The 18,703-nt window shown below is 37.7% G+C and overlaps 1 protein-coding gene across 1 annotated transcript in view; it reads right to left on the reverse strand.

Moving 5' to 3' along the window:
* RFTN2 (raftlin family member 2) overlaps positions 1-16,777 on the reverse strand; it is a 62,400-nt gene extending 45,623 nt beyond the window's left edge. The window contains exons 1-2 of the mRNA XM_090268336.1: positions 16,222-16,777; positions 505-688 (exon numbers count right to left, since the gene is read on the reverse strand). Of these exons, the coding sequence (XP_090124462.1) occupies positions 505-688; positions 16,222-16,360 (323 nt within the window). The 5' untranslated portion in view covers positions 16,361-16,777. The remainder of the gene's footprint in view (positions 1-504; positions 689-16,221) is intronic.
* Positions 16,778-18,703: the final 1,926 nt, after the last annotated feature.

Raw genomic sequence — 18,703 nt, forward strand, 5'->3', positions numbered from 1 at the left:
CTTTTACAACCTATTTTTTATTGGAAAAAGCTGATAAGAGGTCTATCCAGTTTGTGAGAACTTGGTATGTAGGTCTTTCTGAAGTAAAAGTTTTAGAAGGTAGAGATACTTTCTGTTGTTACTCTTAATAAAGCAGTATAGGAAAACTCAAAAAAACACTCAGAGAAAGTGGACTGCATGGTCCCATCAGCTCTTTGAGCCCGGTGATAGGGCCAGCGATAGGGCTCGTAGCTAACTGCTACTCCCTTGTCTGCTGAAGTTGCTACAGGAGCTTCCCTTTCCCTTTCCCTTTGATCACGGACATCCTCACTTAGGACCCGTTTGTCTGCAAAGAGTTAAAATCAGTGAGGAAACCTAAGTTTCCTTCCCCTAATCCAGTGCAAGCAATTCCCCTACTTATCTTTTACTTCCATCACTTCGTTCAAATTTTCTGTTCTTTTAGCTAAAGAAAACTGCCATTCTGAACAGCTTCTTAGTCTGTCTTTTCTTGAGCAGCAGGCTTACCTTAATTTCAAGCGCGACAGCACCACCCTGTACAGGTAACTTGCAGGTAGGTGTTTTCTCTGCCGCACAGGTTGTATGACAGGATGAATAGCCCCAACAATATATCCTTTAAGGTAGTAACCTTCCACTTTTGTTACTATGTCTGGAATTGAATTTATCTTGATAACTTCTGTATTTGCTGAAGCTGAAATATCAAATGCAAAGAGAAATTTGCACATTCATAAAGCTGAATTATACGTTATTTCTATCTATGTGTAATAATACTGAATAGGAAACATGCCATATGATTTAATTTTTAAATGAAGTTACACTAACATGTATTATATATTTTCTAAATTAATTTCAGAAAAAAGAAACAGTAACGTTATGAGCTGGTAGATATATAATATTACCAATATATCTTAAAGCACCAGTTCTCAACCTGTGGGTCGTGACCCCTTTGGGGGTCAAATGACCCTTTCACAGGGGTTGCCTAAGACCATCAGAAAACACATATATAATTACATATTGTTTTTGTGATTAATCACTATGCTTTAATTATGTTCAGTCTGTAACAATGAAAATACATCCTGCATATCAGATATTTACATTACGATTCATAACAGTAGCAAAATTACAGTTATGAAGTAACAACGAAAATAATTTTATGGTTGGAGGTCACCACAACATGAGGAACTGTATTAAAGGGTCGCGGCATTAGGAAGGTTGAGAACCACTGTCTTAAAGCAAAAAATAATGCTTTATACATATATTTTTCAATTAAGACAGCTTTATTTCTTAGGATTTCATTTGATTATATTTCCATTAATTGATATTGAAGACACACACAAGAAAAACAAGAAGAGCCAATTGTTTTTATGATTTGGAACAAGATGAGATGCATAATTCCTTAAGAATAAACTTCATACAAATCTGAAAATTAAAAATGGAAGACATGGTATTTGTTAAGCAAGAATTGTCATTTCCAATTACACTTCTAAACCACCATGTTTTAAGTTTCTCTGGGAAGCTAAAAATATGATTTCTTATGACACTTAAGTTTGAGTAAAGGAATTAAAAAGTAAAGGTATCCAGAAGTTCTTTTGAATAAATAAGAATTCTAAATGTATAGGAAATTTAAATCTAAAATTGACATGCAACTGAACCGTCTCTTTAAAGCAGGATAAATCTATAGAAACTATAAAATAGTGCAATCTGGCCCTGGCTGGTGTGGCTTAGTGGATTGAACACCTGTAAACTGAAAGGTTGCAGTTTTGATTCCTGATCAGGGCACATGCCTGGGTCGCAGGCCAGGTTTCCAGTTGAGGGTGTGTGAGAGGTAGCTGACTGATCTCACACACATTTCTCTCCCTTTCTTTCTTTTTCAGTTCCCCTCTCTCTGAAAATAAATAAGAAAAATCTTAAAAATAGTACAATCTATACAGATTTTAGTAAAAGGAAAAGGGTATATTACTTGGGAAAATGATTTTAGTGTTCTAGCTGTATTAATTTAGAAAACAACTTGCTGTAACAATATTTCTCATTTTCTGGAAAACAATCAAGAATTAATATCTAGAACTAGACCTGCAGTTTGAGTATCTTTTGAGTAGCAAAAGGTATGAAATTAATTCCAGGTATAGGCAGGGCTGGCTCTTGGCCTTCTGTCAAATGTAGTCAGTGGTGTCTAGCAAAGCAAAGAACTGCTGCTAATGGCCTGAGCACAGGAAGGAGGTTCAGAAGCAGACAAGAAAGAAGGGTCAGAGAGAATCCCCTCCTCCTCTTACATTAATATCCACAAAATGGAACAGAAATCCAATATCGGTGGGTATTCATGCCAACTTCTCAAACAAAAGTATAGTGCTCAATAGAAAAGTTATATAAACCAGGATGACTCCATTTCCTCATATTTTCATTCTCTTTTGGATTTAAACTAATCTATTCATAATATATTTTTTTCATCATTACAAAGAGGAATAAAAACAAAAGATGAGACTGAACTTTGAAGAAACAGCTGGGTTTCATTGTAAAATGACCCAGTTTGGCCTGGTGTGTGGCATTCACTCTGTGAGTCATCCGGTTTTCCCATTTTTCAGTATTTTAACTACCAATGCTGATTTCCAAACAAAGGAACTGAAAAACTATAAAATAGAATAAACTGTGAAGACTAGGAATCAAACATAACCTAAACTTATTTTTAGAACTATATACTTATCCTACAAAGTTTTAAAGACAATTTCAGCTTCTAATGAGTCTCATGGCTTCTCGTAGAAAGTGGAAATGCTTTAGGATGCTATAAAAGAATCTTCATAGTCTGGGCTCTGCCTGCTTTTCAGTCTTCACTCTCGTCCTTTTTCTGCGTGTCCTGCTCCAGCAGGACTGAATGACTGGTGCCCCTGAAGCTGACACCTCATATCGTGACACCAGGCCATCCTTTCCTTCCCTGATCCCAAGCCTGAATTAACCACTCCTCTATGCTCTACTTCATTCTACTACTTCCCTTATCAGGCTATGTTATTGTTACTTGTTTACATGCGTGTCTCTGCTGTTTGAGAATTCCTTAAGGACAAGGAACCTACCTTATTTGTCTTTCTATGCCTACCATTTTCCTAGGTCATTATGTTAGGTTGGAAATACTATTCATGAGGGGAACTCAGAGATGAAATTATTTCAGAAAGGAGGGAAAGCCATCAAGGTTAGCTAGTGGAAATACATGTACAAAAAGTGAGGTCAGCAAATGCAGGAACAATTTTATAAGTTATCTAGACCTTAAAGGAGAGAGACAAAACGGGGAAAGAGCATGGAGACAGTGTTGTGGAATTGTTATTCTTTTGATCATGAAAGTGAAGGTGGTCAAGAACCTAGGGAGAATCCACCTGGGTTGAGTTAAAGGTCAGACTTACTTCAGAAGGTTCTAGCTTCAAGGCCCCACTTTATGCCCTTCAAGTTAATGACATTTTTGGATGGAACTAGAGAGAATTATGCTTAGTGAAATAAGCCAGGCAAAGAAAGAAAAATACCATATGATATCACCTAATACAGGAAACTAAAGAACAACACAGACAAAGGAACTAAATAGAACAAAAAGCAGAGTAGCAGTCAATAGGGGGGAGGGGAGAGGGAGAGAAGGGGGATAAGTAAGGGAAGGGTTTAATTAAAGAGCCTGTATGAAGGACTCATGGACATGGACAGCGGGGAGGGATATGATTGCGGGAGAGGGGGTGGGCTGGGTGGGGGAGAGAAATTGGGGGAAAAGGGGACAACTGTAATTGAAAAACCAAAATAAAAAAAAAAAAAAAAAAGATCAAAAAAAAAAAAAAAGTTAATGACATTATAATGAAAACAAACAAACAAAAAAAAAAAACCCAAATTGCAAATGAGGTAGAAAGTTATGAGAGGTGGAGCTACCTTGGGTGTAATTAGCTCCATCTTGGAGTGAAATCTGAGAGAAATTTGGGAGAGGACTGCACCCCGGTTAAGGAATGAGCTTGTGGGTCTGGGAGAGCTTCTGGATGCTGCTCACCCTCCTTCTCTGTGACTTGTTTGGAGTCGCTGTTAGATCCTTTGCTGTCTCATCCAGTCTACTCTGGCAGCATTGCTTAGAAGGAAACCCCAGAAGTCAAGAGCTCAGGGTTGGGAAATGTGCCCTCTCCTGGAGCCCCGGTGAGGGTCCAGAGCTCTGTAGGCAGCCTGGTGCTCTGCCGGCTCTCTGGGGTCTCAGTACTTTCCCAGAGAGGGGGCACGTAGAAGGCATTTAATGTGCTCAGAGAGACACTTCAGTTTTTGTCATTAAACATGGAATATTTGAAAATAGTTCAATTATTCTTTATTTTCACCGGATGCTCAGTAGTTAGTAATATTATAGTTGACCCTTGAACAACAAAAGTTTGAACTGCACAGGTCCACTTATGTATGGATTTTTCTCTTCCTTATTATGTTTTTCTCTAGCTTACCATATTGTAAGAATACAGTATATAATACCTATAATATACAAGGAAAGTGTCGATCAATTGTTTATGCTACTGGTAAGGCTTCTGGTCAATAGTAGGCTATTAGTAGTTAGGATTTTTTCAACGTGTGCATGTATATGGTTCATCAGCCCTAACCCCTGTGTCGTTCAAGAGTCAACTGTATTTGACTATTTTAGTTGTATAATACCACCTTTGTCATTAAAGATTATATGTTATCTGGAGATAGTGGTGATGGCTGCACAATGTGTATGTACTTAAGGCCACTGAACTATACACTTAAAAATGGTTAAGATGGTTAAAATAAAATTACTAAGTGATAAGAAAATAGTCATAGTTAATTGGTGATAAATTGAAATTTATTTAAAAAAGAATTGATCTCTTGTATAACTATAATAATAGAATCAACTGCCACACAAATAAATACAATGAAAGAAAACACTTATTAGATTCTAGCTAGATACTGTTATCTGCCAAAGACTCTGAGCCATAGCTGTGCTCCTTGTTGAAAAGGAAAATCAGTTATTAGAGAGATGTTAAGGACATTAACTCTAAATTGAGCGGAAGGCTTAAAAAGAATGAATAGCACACAATTTTATGTGATTCAATGTTATGTAATTCTGTGTCTGTGTGTACAACTTAAAAGCATCTCATGCCCAGTGCCAAGTCCTTGGGTGGAGGTTTGGAGGCCCAGTGGATTAGAAGTAGCAGGGACATAATGACAGTAGCAAAGGGACAGATGACATCAGAAGGAATAAAATGAATTGTAAACTAGATAAAAGAACTATAAAAACTCTACAGTCTGCGGTCACTTAAAGAGCTTTCCACACTACATTGGCCCAAATTGGTGATAATGAAAGTCATTCCCGCCCTTGCATTGTTTCAGAATGTGGTTTTCAAAGGCAGAGTTATTTAACACCTTAAAAACAATGAGACAGCTATAACAGAATAACATTGGTGCTTAAAGAAGTCCCTCTTCAGGTAGAGAATGTATTTCTAAGGAACACCACATTCTCTGGACATGTCAGAGAAATTTTGTGTCAATGGAATAAATCCAGCTTTTCTGTCTAATTCACATCCTCTTGCATTTTCAATAAAGTAAGGTTATTTCTTGAAACTCAATGCAAAAGAAATGTTAATGCACGAAACACACACACACACACACACACACACACACACAGAGTTTCAGGAGGTTTACAAACTGAGAAATCCAGAATATTTACAAAGGGAGAAGAAAATTGTACATTAGTACTGATAAACACATCATAACAAACACATATATAAAGATCATGTTTGTTTTGGGTCCAGTGCTTCACGTTAATTATTTAACTGTCTCAAGTGTGAACGTTTTCCTATACGGAGGTCTGTCTTTTGATAAATAGCACTCAGCATGGTCATGACAATTATGGTAAATGCTTAAGAACTACTTTTGAAAAAACTAACTGAATAAAAAATTGGATGTAACATTTACTTATCCAGGGTGCTCATGGAGCAAGAGTTTAGAGAATAGATTCTAGGAGCAGACTGTGGGGCTCTAAAGCCCAGCTCTGCCACTGACTAGCCTGACAAAGTACTTTTGCACCTGTGTGCCTCAGTTTTCTTATCTGCAAAGTGAGAATAGTAATAGAATCTAACTTAGAGGGTTTCTAGGAGGAGTAAATAAATTAATATTTGTTCTCAGAAAGTATCTGCCATGTAGTGAGTGCTTTGTTAGATGAAGTCCTCTTCTGTTTAGAGAGGAAACACACTATTCTTACTAAGAGCATTAGGCTCTAGAAGCAAATCGCCTGGGTTCAAATATTGGTTATGGCATTTACTAGGCCTGTGATCTGATACAAGGTCTATACTTCTCTGAGGCCTGGATAAATAACTGCATTAACTCCACACAGCTGCTTTGATAGTAACTGTACAACGTGAGCCCAGTGCCTGACGCAAAGTAAACACTCAAACATCAGAGTGCTCCTGTCTGCTGGTCGCCCAGCTCTGAAAAAGATCATTTCAAATGAAGTTGTCCTCAGAGATAAGTCATTGCTGGTTTAGAAATCTCCATGAAGAAGATCATTGTAGATTTGACTTTATCTCAAAAACATGGCCTGGCTCCCAACCCATAGAACTCTAATCAAGGCCCCTAACTCCTGTTTTGAATCTCAGGTCCATAACTCATGCTCTAGATCAGAGGTCCCCACCTCATGCTCTAGATCACAGGCCTCTAACTCGGGCTCTAGATCAGAGGTCCCTGGATCTCAGGTCCCTAACTCACACTGTAGATTAGGAGTCGCTAGCTCACACTCCATATCAAATGTGGCTAACTCACAGTGATCTACCATACCATGGACTCAAATGCCCAAAGGTACCAGGCTGATAAAACAAAGAAAGGAGCTGTGCTGAATGAGGCTGTGGGACCCGGAGAATTCTCAAAACCTCATTCAAAGATTGTAGCAGCCCTGGCTTTGTGCTGCCTCATGGGCAAGTAGGCCTGGTGTTATTGGATCTTATAATTTTCACCACCACACCAAATCCAGATTCTTATGTAATATCTTTCCATTTTTAAAAGTGACAGTTAATTCAAATATTTTAACACTGTATACACCAAGTGAGACCTGTCTGATGGCTAAAATATGGCCTATGTCTTGTTGGTTTGTGATTTCTGCTTTGGGTCACCTCTGGGACTTTGCAGACCAGAGTCTTCCCAGGTCTCGGCCAGGCCACCCAGACCACCTCAGACAGTGTTTAACAACCTAGGACACGGGTAAAGGATCAAGCCTTCCTCATTAGTGGGGATAGGCTGCAGTTCACTCTATTAACACATTGTCCTGCATCGGGATTTGGCTTTAAACATGCCGGCATTAGTCAACAAAGTAAAACCCAGGAGTAAGAATAGGAAAAATAAGCTGGGAATTTTGTGGAGAACTTTTCTCCATGTAATTCCCTTGAATCTTAATAATGTTCTAAATTGTGCTGAAATGAGACAGGAAGGCTGATTCAGCTTAGAAATGTGAGGAAGGGGAGAATGCCCATAGACTGAGAAATTTTCATCAGTGCTTAGCAAGTGAATAATTACATCTCCATGATAGGCTCAGTGCCGGGGGGTGGGGGGGGGTGGGGGGGTGGGGGTGGGGCAAGCCTTTGATTCGATGTTCTTGCACTGGGGCAGTGATATCAGGGGCTCAATTACTTTTTAAAGACAGGAAATTAAGGGGAAGGTGGTGGTTGTTTTGGCTAGAATTTGAACAGCCCCAGTGGCTGGCAGCAGCTGCAAATCATCTTCCTTTTAGCTCTGCACCATCAGTTCTTTCTCAGTTCTTTGGGAGAAGGAACAAGAGGTGTCGTTTATAACATTAATGGATGTGGTTGGTTATTGTTAAAATGATGATGCTACATGATTTGTAAAAGCTTCATTATACCTTACAAGGCTATTGTGAAGAACTGATGAAAGAAAGCATTTTGTAATTTGCTTTGAAGACTATATAAGTGCAAAGTGAATTTTTATGATTAAAATGGAAACATGCTGAAGGTTAAGCAACAATCTATCATTTATCCCTATAGTTTCTAAAATAAAATGATCAATAGACTTTTATATGTTCCTTTGCTTAAAGTTTTCATGGACAAAGACCAGCTTTTGAATGCAGAAAAAGTCACTTTTCAGTATAAAGCCAAGAACTTGTTCAATGCCAAAAGCTTTGCTCTGATGATGTAACTCTATGAAAATAGTCCAAGATATATATATGTTCTCTCCACCAGTTTACTTCTGAACATTAGTATGTATTTTTGAAATACTATGAAATACTGTTTCCTCAGATAAAGAAATACAATGTGCAAATACTAACAACTAATTTTACTGTGTTTTCAAAAGGGAACAGACTGTCAACTCCATATGCTATCTAGTGATTATAGTAAAAATAAGAAGTAATGTACACCAAGTATATATTTTGTGTCAGACACTATGCAAAATGCTTTACTTGCTTAATCTTTTTTATTTTTTGCAAATTTCAAAGATTTATTGCTGACTCTACAAAACAATAATTATGGTTGTACATGTCTGATCTTAATTAATCCTTATGACACTCCATAAGGTAGATATTATCATTATTCTCAGATGAGGAAACTCAGTAAGAGAGAGATTTGAGAAATTGCCCAAATTGCTACTAAGTGGTAAGACTATAATTGAACCAGACAAAGTGACTCCAAAGCCAGTGTTCCAGTCTAAGGACATGCTAGTTCCTACAGGAAAGTAAAACTCCATTGATTTGCATTATGTTAATTCAGAATCTGTGAAAATTTAGACCTGAGCTGGGCTAAAGCTTTTGGACTACATACAATAAACTCTTAAGTAACTACTGTGTTGGTATTAAAAGGAGTATCTGTCTCTGACTGGTTGGGCATCATCCTGCAAAGCAAAAGATCACCAGTTCGATTCCTGGTCAGGGCACATGCCTGGGTTGCGGGTCCAGTCTCTGGTTGGGGTGCGTATGAGAAGTGACCAATAGATGTTTCTTACTCACATTAATGTTTCTCTCCCTTCTTTTCCCACTCTCTAAAAATAAATAAGTAAAATCCTAACAGAAAGGAGTATCCTGTTTACTTATCAAAATGTTTTAAATTACTTAGAAATATAAACTACTCTATAAACAACATCCAAATGTGTAATCTTCTATATTTTCAATAAAAGTTGGCATTTTTTGTCGTCACTCATTAATATAGTTAATTGAATATAACAGCAGTTTTGAAATACACTAAAACTCTATTAAACTATGCAGTTCATTATTACAGGCAGATATAAGAAGGATCCAATCATGACTCTCTCAAACTCCCGCAGCCTGTGTCCCACTGTTGCCTCCTTTGTGTGCTATCCCCCATCCATTCCATTTCATTCTGAGTTCCTGGACAGACCCTAACCTTTTCTCTCATTTCTGAGTCGGTACACCTTGTCTTTCAGCCTTGTTTGCCTCACACCCACTTCCTACTCAGTCTTTTTTTGACCTTTTTAAAATTTTTGGGTGGGGGCAGAAATGTAACACACAAAAAAGGCACAAAACAGACTTAAAACTACCCACACTTGGGCAACCACCATCCATTTAAAAATCAGAAGTTGGCGGGCACTCCCAAAACTCCCCATTTCACTCTTTCCAATAAAACTCCCCCCTCCCTCCCTGTGCTGCGTGAATGTTTATGGTCATCACTTCTTTGCTCTTCTTTTTAGTTTGTCATCCAAGAATACAGCCTTGAACACTATCGTTCAGTTTTGCTAATTTTTTGAGCTTTATATAGATGGAATCAACCATACAGTATGTACTTTTGGGTCAGTCTTCTTTCACGCGTGATGTTTATGAGATTCACCTGGTATTGCTTGGGTAGGTGCCATTCATTCGTTTTCATTGCAGCATAGTAGAGGATGGCAAAGTACTGCCTATCGCTTGTTTGATTACGTATGGTATTGTTGGGGTCCCCCTGGGAAAGTATCAAGACTTGGAGCCCCGCGCAGGCCAGGTGAAGGAAATGAAGCCTGTAAGACCTGACCGGAAAACCAGGAAAGCTGGGTGCATATGTGCCTCGATGCTATAGCCCGTGGGCCCTGGTGGGAATCAGGCCATGAGAAAATGCTTTATGTCCTTTGAAGCTTGCCCTGTTCTTTTACCTCACTTGATCGCTTTATCATACAAGCAGCAGAGGTTTTAACTTTAACTCAAAATGAACTTACCCTCCCTATTTTATGGCCATCTGAAGTCTTTGTGTCCAACACACCCTGACCTGAGGGAGATCTCAACATTCCTTCAATTGTTATCCCTGAACAATATCTGTTTTCTGTAATCAGCACTGTTTAACATTAATTGATGAGCTTTATATATATGCTATATGCCCTTAAGCTTACTGCACTCAATAAAAGACCTTGGAGGAAGGCAATCGAGGCATTTGTCTCTCAGACATTTGCTGGCCTTCTCTCCCCTAGCACAAGCTGCCTGGGAAGTCTTCATTTCATCCACGACACCAGGGGATCTCTGTGGGTGAGGGGGTCCCCACCAACACAGTATGCCGGCACAGAAACGGCAAAGCTGAATCAATGTGACAAAGACCACATGGCTTGCAAAGCCTAAAAGACTTACTGGCCCTTAATAGAAGAAGGTTGCTGACTTCTTCAGGATAGTGTTCCATTGTGTGGTTATACCACAGTTCATTTTTCCTGTCTCTTGTTCTTGGATATCTGAGTTGTTCACACTTCTGGGTTATTGCAAATGATGGTTCTGTGAACATTCTTCCATGTTCCTTGTGGCAAACATGTGCCCACATTTTTGCTGGGTAAATATTCAACTAACTAGATAATGTCAAAGCAATTTTTTTACATGATCACACCAATTTACCAACACTGGTTGTTAGCAGTCTTTTTAAATTTTAATTATTTTGAATAATTTGCAGTGGTATCTCACTGTAGTTTTAACATGCATTTTTCTGATTATTAACAAGGTCGAGCACAGTTTCATATGTCTATTGACCATCTGGATTTTCTGTTTTGTGAACTGTTTGTTCAAGTTTCTTGTGCACTTTTCTACTGCATTGTTTGTCTTTTCCTTACTGATTTATTTGCAGTTATATTTTATATATTCTGGATACAAACCTTTGTCTAAGTCCCATTCATTCTTTAGATCCCAGATGGGGTGGCACTTTTTTAAAGGAGTCTTTCTGGATACTACCAATCAGGTGGAGATGCTCTTCTTTCTGTCTCTATAACCTTCATGCCTCATATCACAGTATGTAGTGTATGTGTTGTAACTGAAGGCTCATTTATTGATGTCTCTCAGTAGGATGCTCAGGATGTAAGTTCATGGAGCACAGGGACTAGGCTCTATTTATCACTGTACCCTAGCTCTTAGCTCTGTATGTGCTCATCACTAAGTGAGAGTTCAGACAACGAATATATGCCCAACTAGATATAAGAAGCATATATGTACAGGAAAAAAACCAATATTGTGTAGACTGCCAATAGAAATGTATATGCATTTTCTCCCAACATCAATATTTATTTAAGTGGGTCAACTGCATGCTATTATCAGAGATTTTCTCCTCTCCCAGTTCAGAATGGAATCTTTCTCTTCTACAATAGTCTGAATTTGTGAGGACTTTTTATTTTTCAATAAACCAAAATACCTCACCATTAAAAAAAAAAAAAAAAAAAGGAACTGTTTGTATATTTTTTTCCACCTGATAGGAATTTAGGCTAGGCACCATGATAGAGATTATGTTGCTGCTTGAGTAAATTTAGTCATTTTTAAATTAATTTGTTGTAGTACTTTACATTTGAAAATCTTTTTACTGTCTGAGGAAATGCCCAACAACTTATTAAATTCAGACAGAAATAGAAAATTTAGCTGGACCCTTCCTTCTTTTCTTTCTTCCTTATTCCTGCTTCCCTCCATTTCTTCTTCCCTCTCTCTTCCCTCATTTCTGATCCCTTATTTATCACTTGATTTTTTAAATGCTTCTCTTCAGTGCTACATCTTCATTCTTCTCGAAAGTTCTTTAGTATTTAAAATTACTGACCACTTCTTGTTTTGGAAAACCTCCCTTTCTTTGTGTTCTCTGGTGCTATCCATTAATTCTCTGCCATTTTGTTGAGTTGTGCTCAATATGGCTAAATATGCCTGATGGCTCAGCCCAAGACATTGTGCTCTGCCCATATTCCCTCTTTTTAAGACTTTATTTCAATTCCTCCTGGAAATCATTCTCAGCCTTGCATCTGTAACTGTTTTTACCAGGACATTCCCTGGCCACCTCAAATGCAACATGGCTGTAATGGAATTGCTCGTTCACCACACACAGGCTCTTTTTGGGACGCCTCCTTCTACTGTAAGAGGCATTAGTATTTCCAGTTACTCAGGTTCTGAACCTGGAAGTCATCCTGGATTCCTCATTCTTTCTGTTCCTTCATACCCAGTCAGCCACAGACTAACTTCTTCCCTCATATTGTCTGTTATATTTACCCCTTGCATTCTATCCTTATTACTGCCCCTCATGCGCAGGTCCTCCTTGATTGGCCTTCATCACTACAATCAGTCTGCTAACTTTTCTCCTCCTTCCCATCTCTCCCCATTGCAATCTCACATGAATCTTCTGAAAACACTTATCTGTATCTATCAAGTCTTTACAGCTATTTATTCCCCATAGCATCAAGGAATCACTCCTCAGACAAGTCAGAGCATTCCATTCTCTCTTTATTTCCAAACTATTTTCTGTTTCTCTCCTACAAAACCTCCCTTAGCTCACTGCTCTATTCAATAGCCCTTGAACATGACTCAACCTCTTAGTCTTTTTTCTGATTATCTAAGCCCTACTTTTTCTTAAGAGTCAGTTAAAATCCTAATTCGAGTTCTAACTAAACATATTTATTGTCTTTTCCTTTTCCTGATACCTCTTGGATCATCTATTGCAATTTTTCATTCATTAATTCAACACAGCTTATTGGCCATTGGTAATGTGTCAAACACTGTGCTAGACTCTGGGTATACAAAGTTGGTTAAGATATAGTTCCTGACATTGTGAAGTTCACCATCTTGCTCAGTTTGACCAATTAGAATATGAAATACTTGAGGGCTGAAATTATGTCTTATTCCTCTTTGTACTTCCAGTATTTATTGGCATGTTCTACAGAATACATACATCATATGTACTTATTGCTGTTAATAGTGATGATAAAGGACAACGAGAGGTTCTTGTTCAAGTAATAAGGAAGCAACCTAGAAGCCAGAAAAATTTTACTTGATATATTTTACATAATTCTACTAGAAATTCAAGTAAGTAACCTCCCATCTGTCCTTTTGTTGGGTTTTTAGTATTGTATAAGCTCTTTTTAGTCATAAAGCTATACATGCTCTAAAAATCCTTAAGGCTATTATTATTTAGATTGTTTTCTGGGATTGCACAGGGATGTAAACTAACTAACCCTTTTGGATAATTGGCAGAGTTAATTTAACTTTTCATTAATAAATTATATTTAACACATATACACTCACACACTGATACATATACATACATAATTATTCAATAAACCATAAATTTATTATAAATAATGTACTGAAATCTCACTAGTGCAGTTGGTGGACCTGGCATAAAGCCAAGGGGTATAATAATAGTTAACTTTTTATTATGTGTTTACTAAAATGTCAGGTACCTTTTCAAGTAAATCATCTTATATTATCTCCTTGAATACTTAGAATAACTCTATTATGCAAGCACCATTAGAACCCCCATTTTACAGATGAGGAAACTGAGATATAGCAAAGTTTACAAATTTGCCACAGTTGGTGAGTGAAAGAGCTTATATTCAGAACCTAGGAACTTTGACTTCAGAGCCTTATATGCTTAATGACTATGCTATTATTTCTCCCGTAGAGATGTAAATAATGGCTGAAAGTATGCCCCACCACCAAACCAAACCAAACAAAACAAAGAAAACAAACAAACAAACAAGTGTGGGAGAAGGCAGAGAAAGGGAGAAAAAAAAGAATGTAACTGAATGGAAAATAAATAAGTTGTTCAAGATAATTATAGGCCCCCTGACAGGACACTGGAAATTTCAGTCTCTCCTCTTGCCCCACTGGGACTTGACTCTTTGTCTTGTGTCTTGTGCTTGGAAAAACAGAGGAAGACAAGGTAAGTGACAGGCTCATCATGAGTGCACACAGCTGTCAGTGGACCATTTTGTTCCCTGAAAGGTTGCTCATTGCACAGTGGCCTCTGAGAGGCAGGAGGTGTTCCTTACAGGAGCCGCAGGACAGATTGCTAAATGCAAGGCTGGCATCTTTAACCTCCCCTTGACTCACTGCTCCGTACGCTAGAGTGGCAGGTGGAGGTCAGGGATGGGAGAGGAAGGTGGTTTGTGGAGTTGGGCTGATGCAAAGTCTTGGTTTCTGAGGCAAAGACAGAAATAAAACAAAACAAAAACATGTGGACTAACTGGAGAGAAAAGGGACATCAGGAGACGAGGGGCCTGGACCAAATAGGAACCAGGTGCAACTTTAAAATATATGCCTGCTTTGTGGCTTAACATTTGCAAACTATGCCCACACTTAGACTTTATGGCGTAATAATCTGTTACCTCCTCCAAACACCTAGAGTGGAAAGTATAAATTATGTTCCTTTTACAGCGAGAAGGACTTCTGATAATAACAAAACCCAAATGACTTCTAAAAAATGCTGTAGATCTTTCTGATTTAAGGATGACTGCATTTATACACATTTGCTTGAGATTTTTAACACTGTTGGGAGGAACTAAATCAGAAAAAAATTTTAAGTTACTTTAAACCTGCTGATCCTAATGAGGGATCATGCAGTAGGTCTTAAAGTGCAGATCAAAATGGTTCTGGCCTGAAGTTTATGAAGACAGGTTTTGAGTTTGAGAGTTTGTGTTTGTGTCCTATGGGTTTACAGAAACTAGTCCTAAAAAATAATTAACAAGGACAATCAATGGACAAAACACAGTGCTACATCACAGAAATTTTCTCAAATAATGGTTTTTGAGAAAGTATAGAAAAAATTCATATGATTGATTACTTCTTCGATCACCATTATCTTAATTGACTTTTAACTTTCATAATTAAAAAGAAAATTAAGAATGCAGGCACTTTTTTCTTTGGTAGCCTTAGCCTTAGATAAAAATGGAAATCTGAACATGTTAAAAGTATATACTTGTGCAGATTTTGTGCATGTCCCTGGAAGGGACTTTGCTTGCTGGCTAACTCAATTTTTGACAAAGAAAAATGGGCTGCTCCTGTTTCTCACACAAAGATGCACTGTTCACAGAGCGAACCAAAAAAATGGAGATTTGTTTTTAAGTTGAAAAGAAATTAAGATAATACCCAACATGACAGTATGCTTAGTATAAACTTTCTATTCGCATAACATGTACGGCTTTTTTAAATTAAAAGCACAGCTTTGTAATAAGAACTTAAAATATGAATATCAGGAAATTCCAACAGCAAGCACGACACTCTAAATTCCATTTTTAGTATCCCATTATTAAAGATAACAGTTCTGCTTTTTAAAAACTCAGTTTTAGCTCTACAGTTGCATGGTAGTTTTAAGTTTTCAAAAGAAGCAAAGCAAAGTGTTTGTGAAGTTGAGCTGCCTCTGTTGCTTCCACAGGCTGCCATCTGGGCTTGTTTGTTTGTGTTTCCAACTTTCTGGAACAGGGAGTTTCTCTGTTAGGCACAGGGCACCAAGCAAGGAAGTGTGTTACAGAAGACTATCTTTTCTTTTCTTTCTTTCTGTTTTTCATTGTATGTTCAAACTTCAAGTTTAGTTTGGTAAAAATATCAAATAACTAGCATAGTCACAAAATTCAACATAGTTGGAAACCTCAGAATTGGCTTAGCAAATGGTCTTCCACACGATACAAGTAATATTTCCTGCATGCTACCTTCTTGTGCTTTTCAGATCTTTTTCAAAACACAAACTGTCATTAAGTTTATGGCTATTTGGCCTGGAAATCAAACATTTTTTGTGTACCGTTCTATGAATAAGCATTTGATTTATAAATGAAAGAAATATTTCTAAGCTGTTTTTCTAATCTTATAAAGTACATATGAGCCGGTTACAAAAAATGAAACAAACAAAACAAAATCTTTCAATATGTGATTAAGAGACAAAGTGCTTTTTTTAGATCGATTATACAATCTTATTATGAAGAATACTCTAAAAATTCACAAAGCAACACTTAGAAAAACTAGTAGTCCTTTATCTCTGAAACATTTAATTTAACGAATAAAACAGAAGAAAACAGTACCTTGTAAAGTAAAATCCAGCAATACATATTCGTAAGCAAATTCTGTCTTTGTTTCCACTTGCGGTCTCTTCAGGGTAGAAAATATTTTTCCAGGGCTGCTATCATCAGGGTCTTCTAGCTTTCTAAGTCCGCACCCCATGGCAAAATCTGTAAGGAATTAAATTGCAGGACAGGGGAGGGAGAGCAGCAAATTCTGTTGTTCAAGCTGCAGAAAGGAAGTTATAGACTTAACTGCTTTGATTTTTTCAGCTAAACCATAGATACTCAAAAAGAAAACATCTGAGTCCGAAGAAAGGAGCTGAAGACTTTTTCTATCCATTTTTCTGTACAGTCGTTGAGCCCATCATGATTAAGCTACAGCTCCGGGAGGCTGGGCTTGATCTTAGGAGAAACATGCAAGCTGCTACAACTTAGCGGAGAATTTCCATGCCACGTCAATTTACAGCCAGCCCCCTACCAGAGCTCTGTCGCTCAGGGCACCAACTGTGCTTTGTCTATTCCAGTTGGCTGGATGATAAAAGAGGTGTCCAAAAACGGAAATAAAAAGGCAAAAGTGCAACTCAGATGGAAATATCTACAAGCAGAGGATATATTCAGACACTGGCATGCGATTTTTTTCTTTTTTCTCTTTCCCCCCTTTTCCTGTGCCCACCCCCTCCTCCCTCCCGGCTTCTACCAAGAGCTAAAGGAGAGAGAGAGAGAGAGACAGACAGAGAGAGAGAGAGAGAGAGAGACAGAGAGAGACAGAGAGAGAGACAGAGAGACAGAGAGACAGAGAGAGACAGAGAAGGGATGAAAGAAATGGATTCTCAACATGTCAACATGGTGGGAAACAAAAATCATTTCCAGAACGGAAGTAAGCTTTATGAGGAAACTTTTGGAGTCTAAAAGGAGAAAAGTAAAGTTAAAAAAACAAAACAAAAAACTAAACACTTCAGTCTTTAGGGAGCACTTTTGAGGATTTTTTTCTACATGAGGTTCTTTTTGCTGGGAAAAATTCTATACTAATTAAAACTGCCAAATAGAAAAAAAATATTAAAATATTTTAATAAAAAGACCTTATTTAATTGCAAAGGAGAGACAGATATATGAATGATTAGTTTTTCCAACATCCTTAAAGTTTAAAATGCTCTGCTATTAGAAGGCTTATGATAGTTAACTAATAACACTCTACATGTCCCAAAGTATCCATAATTAAAAAAGAAAATAACTGATGACTTGATTCATTCAGTCTTATAAACTGCCATTTACCTGAAATTAAGAGCAATTTATGATGGACCAATTGCAATGAGTATTTATTGTATTTTGCCATTTACAGGTCAGGTGGTATGATGCATTCATCAAAACTGAGAGCCCTGGAATCAGGTGGCTTGGGTTCAATCCTGCTTCTAATGCCTACTAGAGATGAGATATTGGGCAAGTTACTTGACCTCTTCAAGTTTCAATTTCCTCTCCTATAAAATGGAGTTAATAATAGTACTTACTTCATAGGCTTGTTATGAAGGGTGAATGAGATAATTTTATCTCATATCCTAACACTATGTCTACCTAATAACACAGAATAAATTTGTTAATGTGCTTACATTATAAAACAGGGTTGAGAATAGCAATAGGAAGGAAGTGATTCTGCCACAACTCCCATTTTTTACAAAATAAACCCCGATCGTATTTCAGATTCTAGAGAACACAACCTTGAAGAGATTTTTTTCAATCATGTTCAAGATGACACATGAAAACTCTCAAAGTGGGGTTGGGAGTTGGGGGTAGAGGGGTGGATTAGTTTGGAGATCACTATGACCTCTTCCTTGTGTCTACTTGTATTTAAATGATTTACTTCTCTTATATGAAATGTTAAAGGGACTTGTTTAGGACAAAGAGGATCAAAACTATGAACATTAAAATGAAAACTGTATCACAACAACCAACAACAGAAGCTAGGGAATCAAAACAAAGGCAAACTAAGTAGGCAACGAGAGTGGGAAAAGAATTATAGGTATGGGGAACATTATGGGGGGAGGTCAGCGGGGAGGGGGAAGGGGGGAGAAGGAGGGAGATGGTATAGGAATTAAGAAGCATAGTAGGAGGGAGTGGAGCAGACAGGAAGATGTTGAGAAGAACTATATGCACAACCAACGGGCATGGACTAAGGGGAGGGGCAACTGGAGGGAGGGGGGTCACTGGATGGAGGGGAACAAAGGGGAAAGAAATTGGGACAACTGTAACAGCATAATCAATAAAGCATATTAAAAAAATGGTTTACTTCTCAGAAATGTGTTTAACAGAGGAAAATTTCATAGTCCTTCATTCTCAAAGATGAGCGTGGCTGGTGGTAAGCAATTTCCAGGTAAATTTGTATAAAAAGACAGCAGACTCTGACCCAGTGTGACTTGTTTGACTATTCACAGTGCTTTCTTTAAAAAAAAAAAGAATTTTTTAAAAAGATTTTATTTATTTATATTTTTTTTAGAGAAGGGAGGGAGAA

The sequence above is a fragment of the Furipterus horrens genome, unplaced genomic scaffold (assembly GCF_987537825.1).
Source record: "Furipterus horrens unplaced genomic scaffold, mFurHor1.1.pri manual_scaffold_1, whole genome shotgun sequence".
In the NCBI taxonomy this organism is placed as follows: domain Eukaryota; kingdom Metazoa; phylum Chordata; class Mammalia; order Chiroptera; family Furipteridae; genus Furipterus; species Furipterus horrens.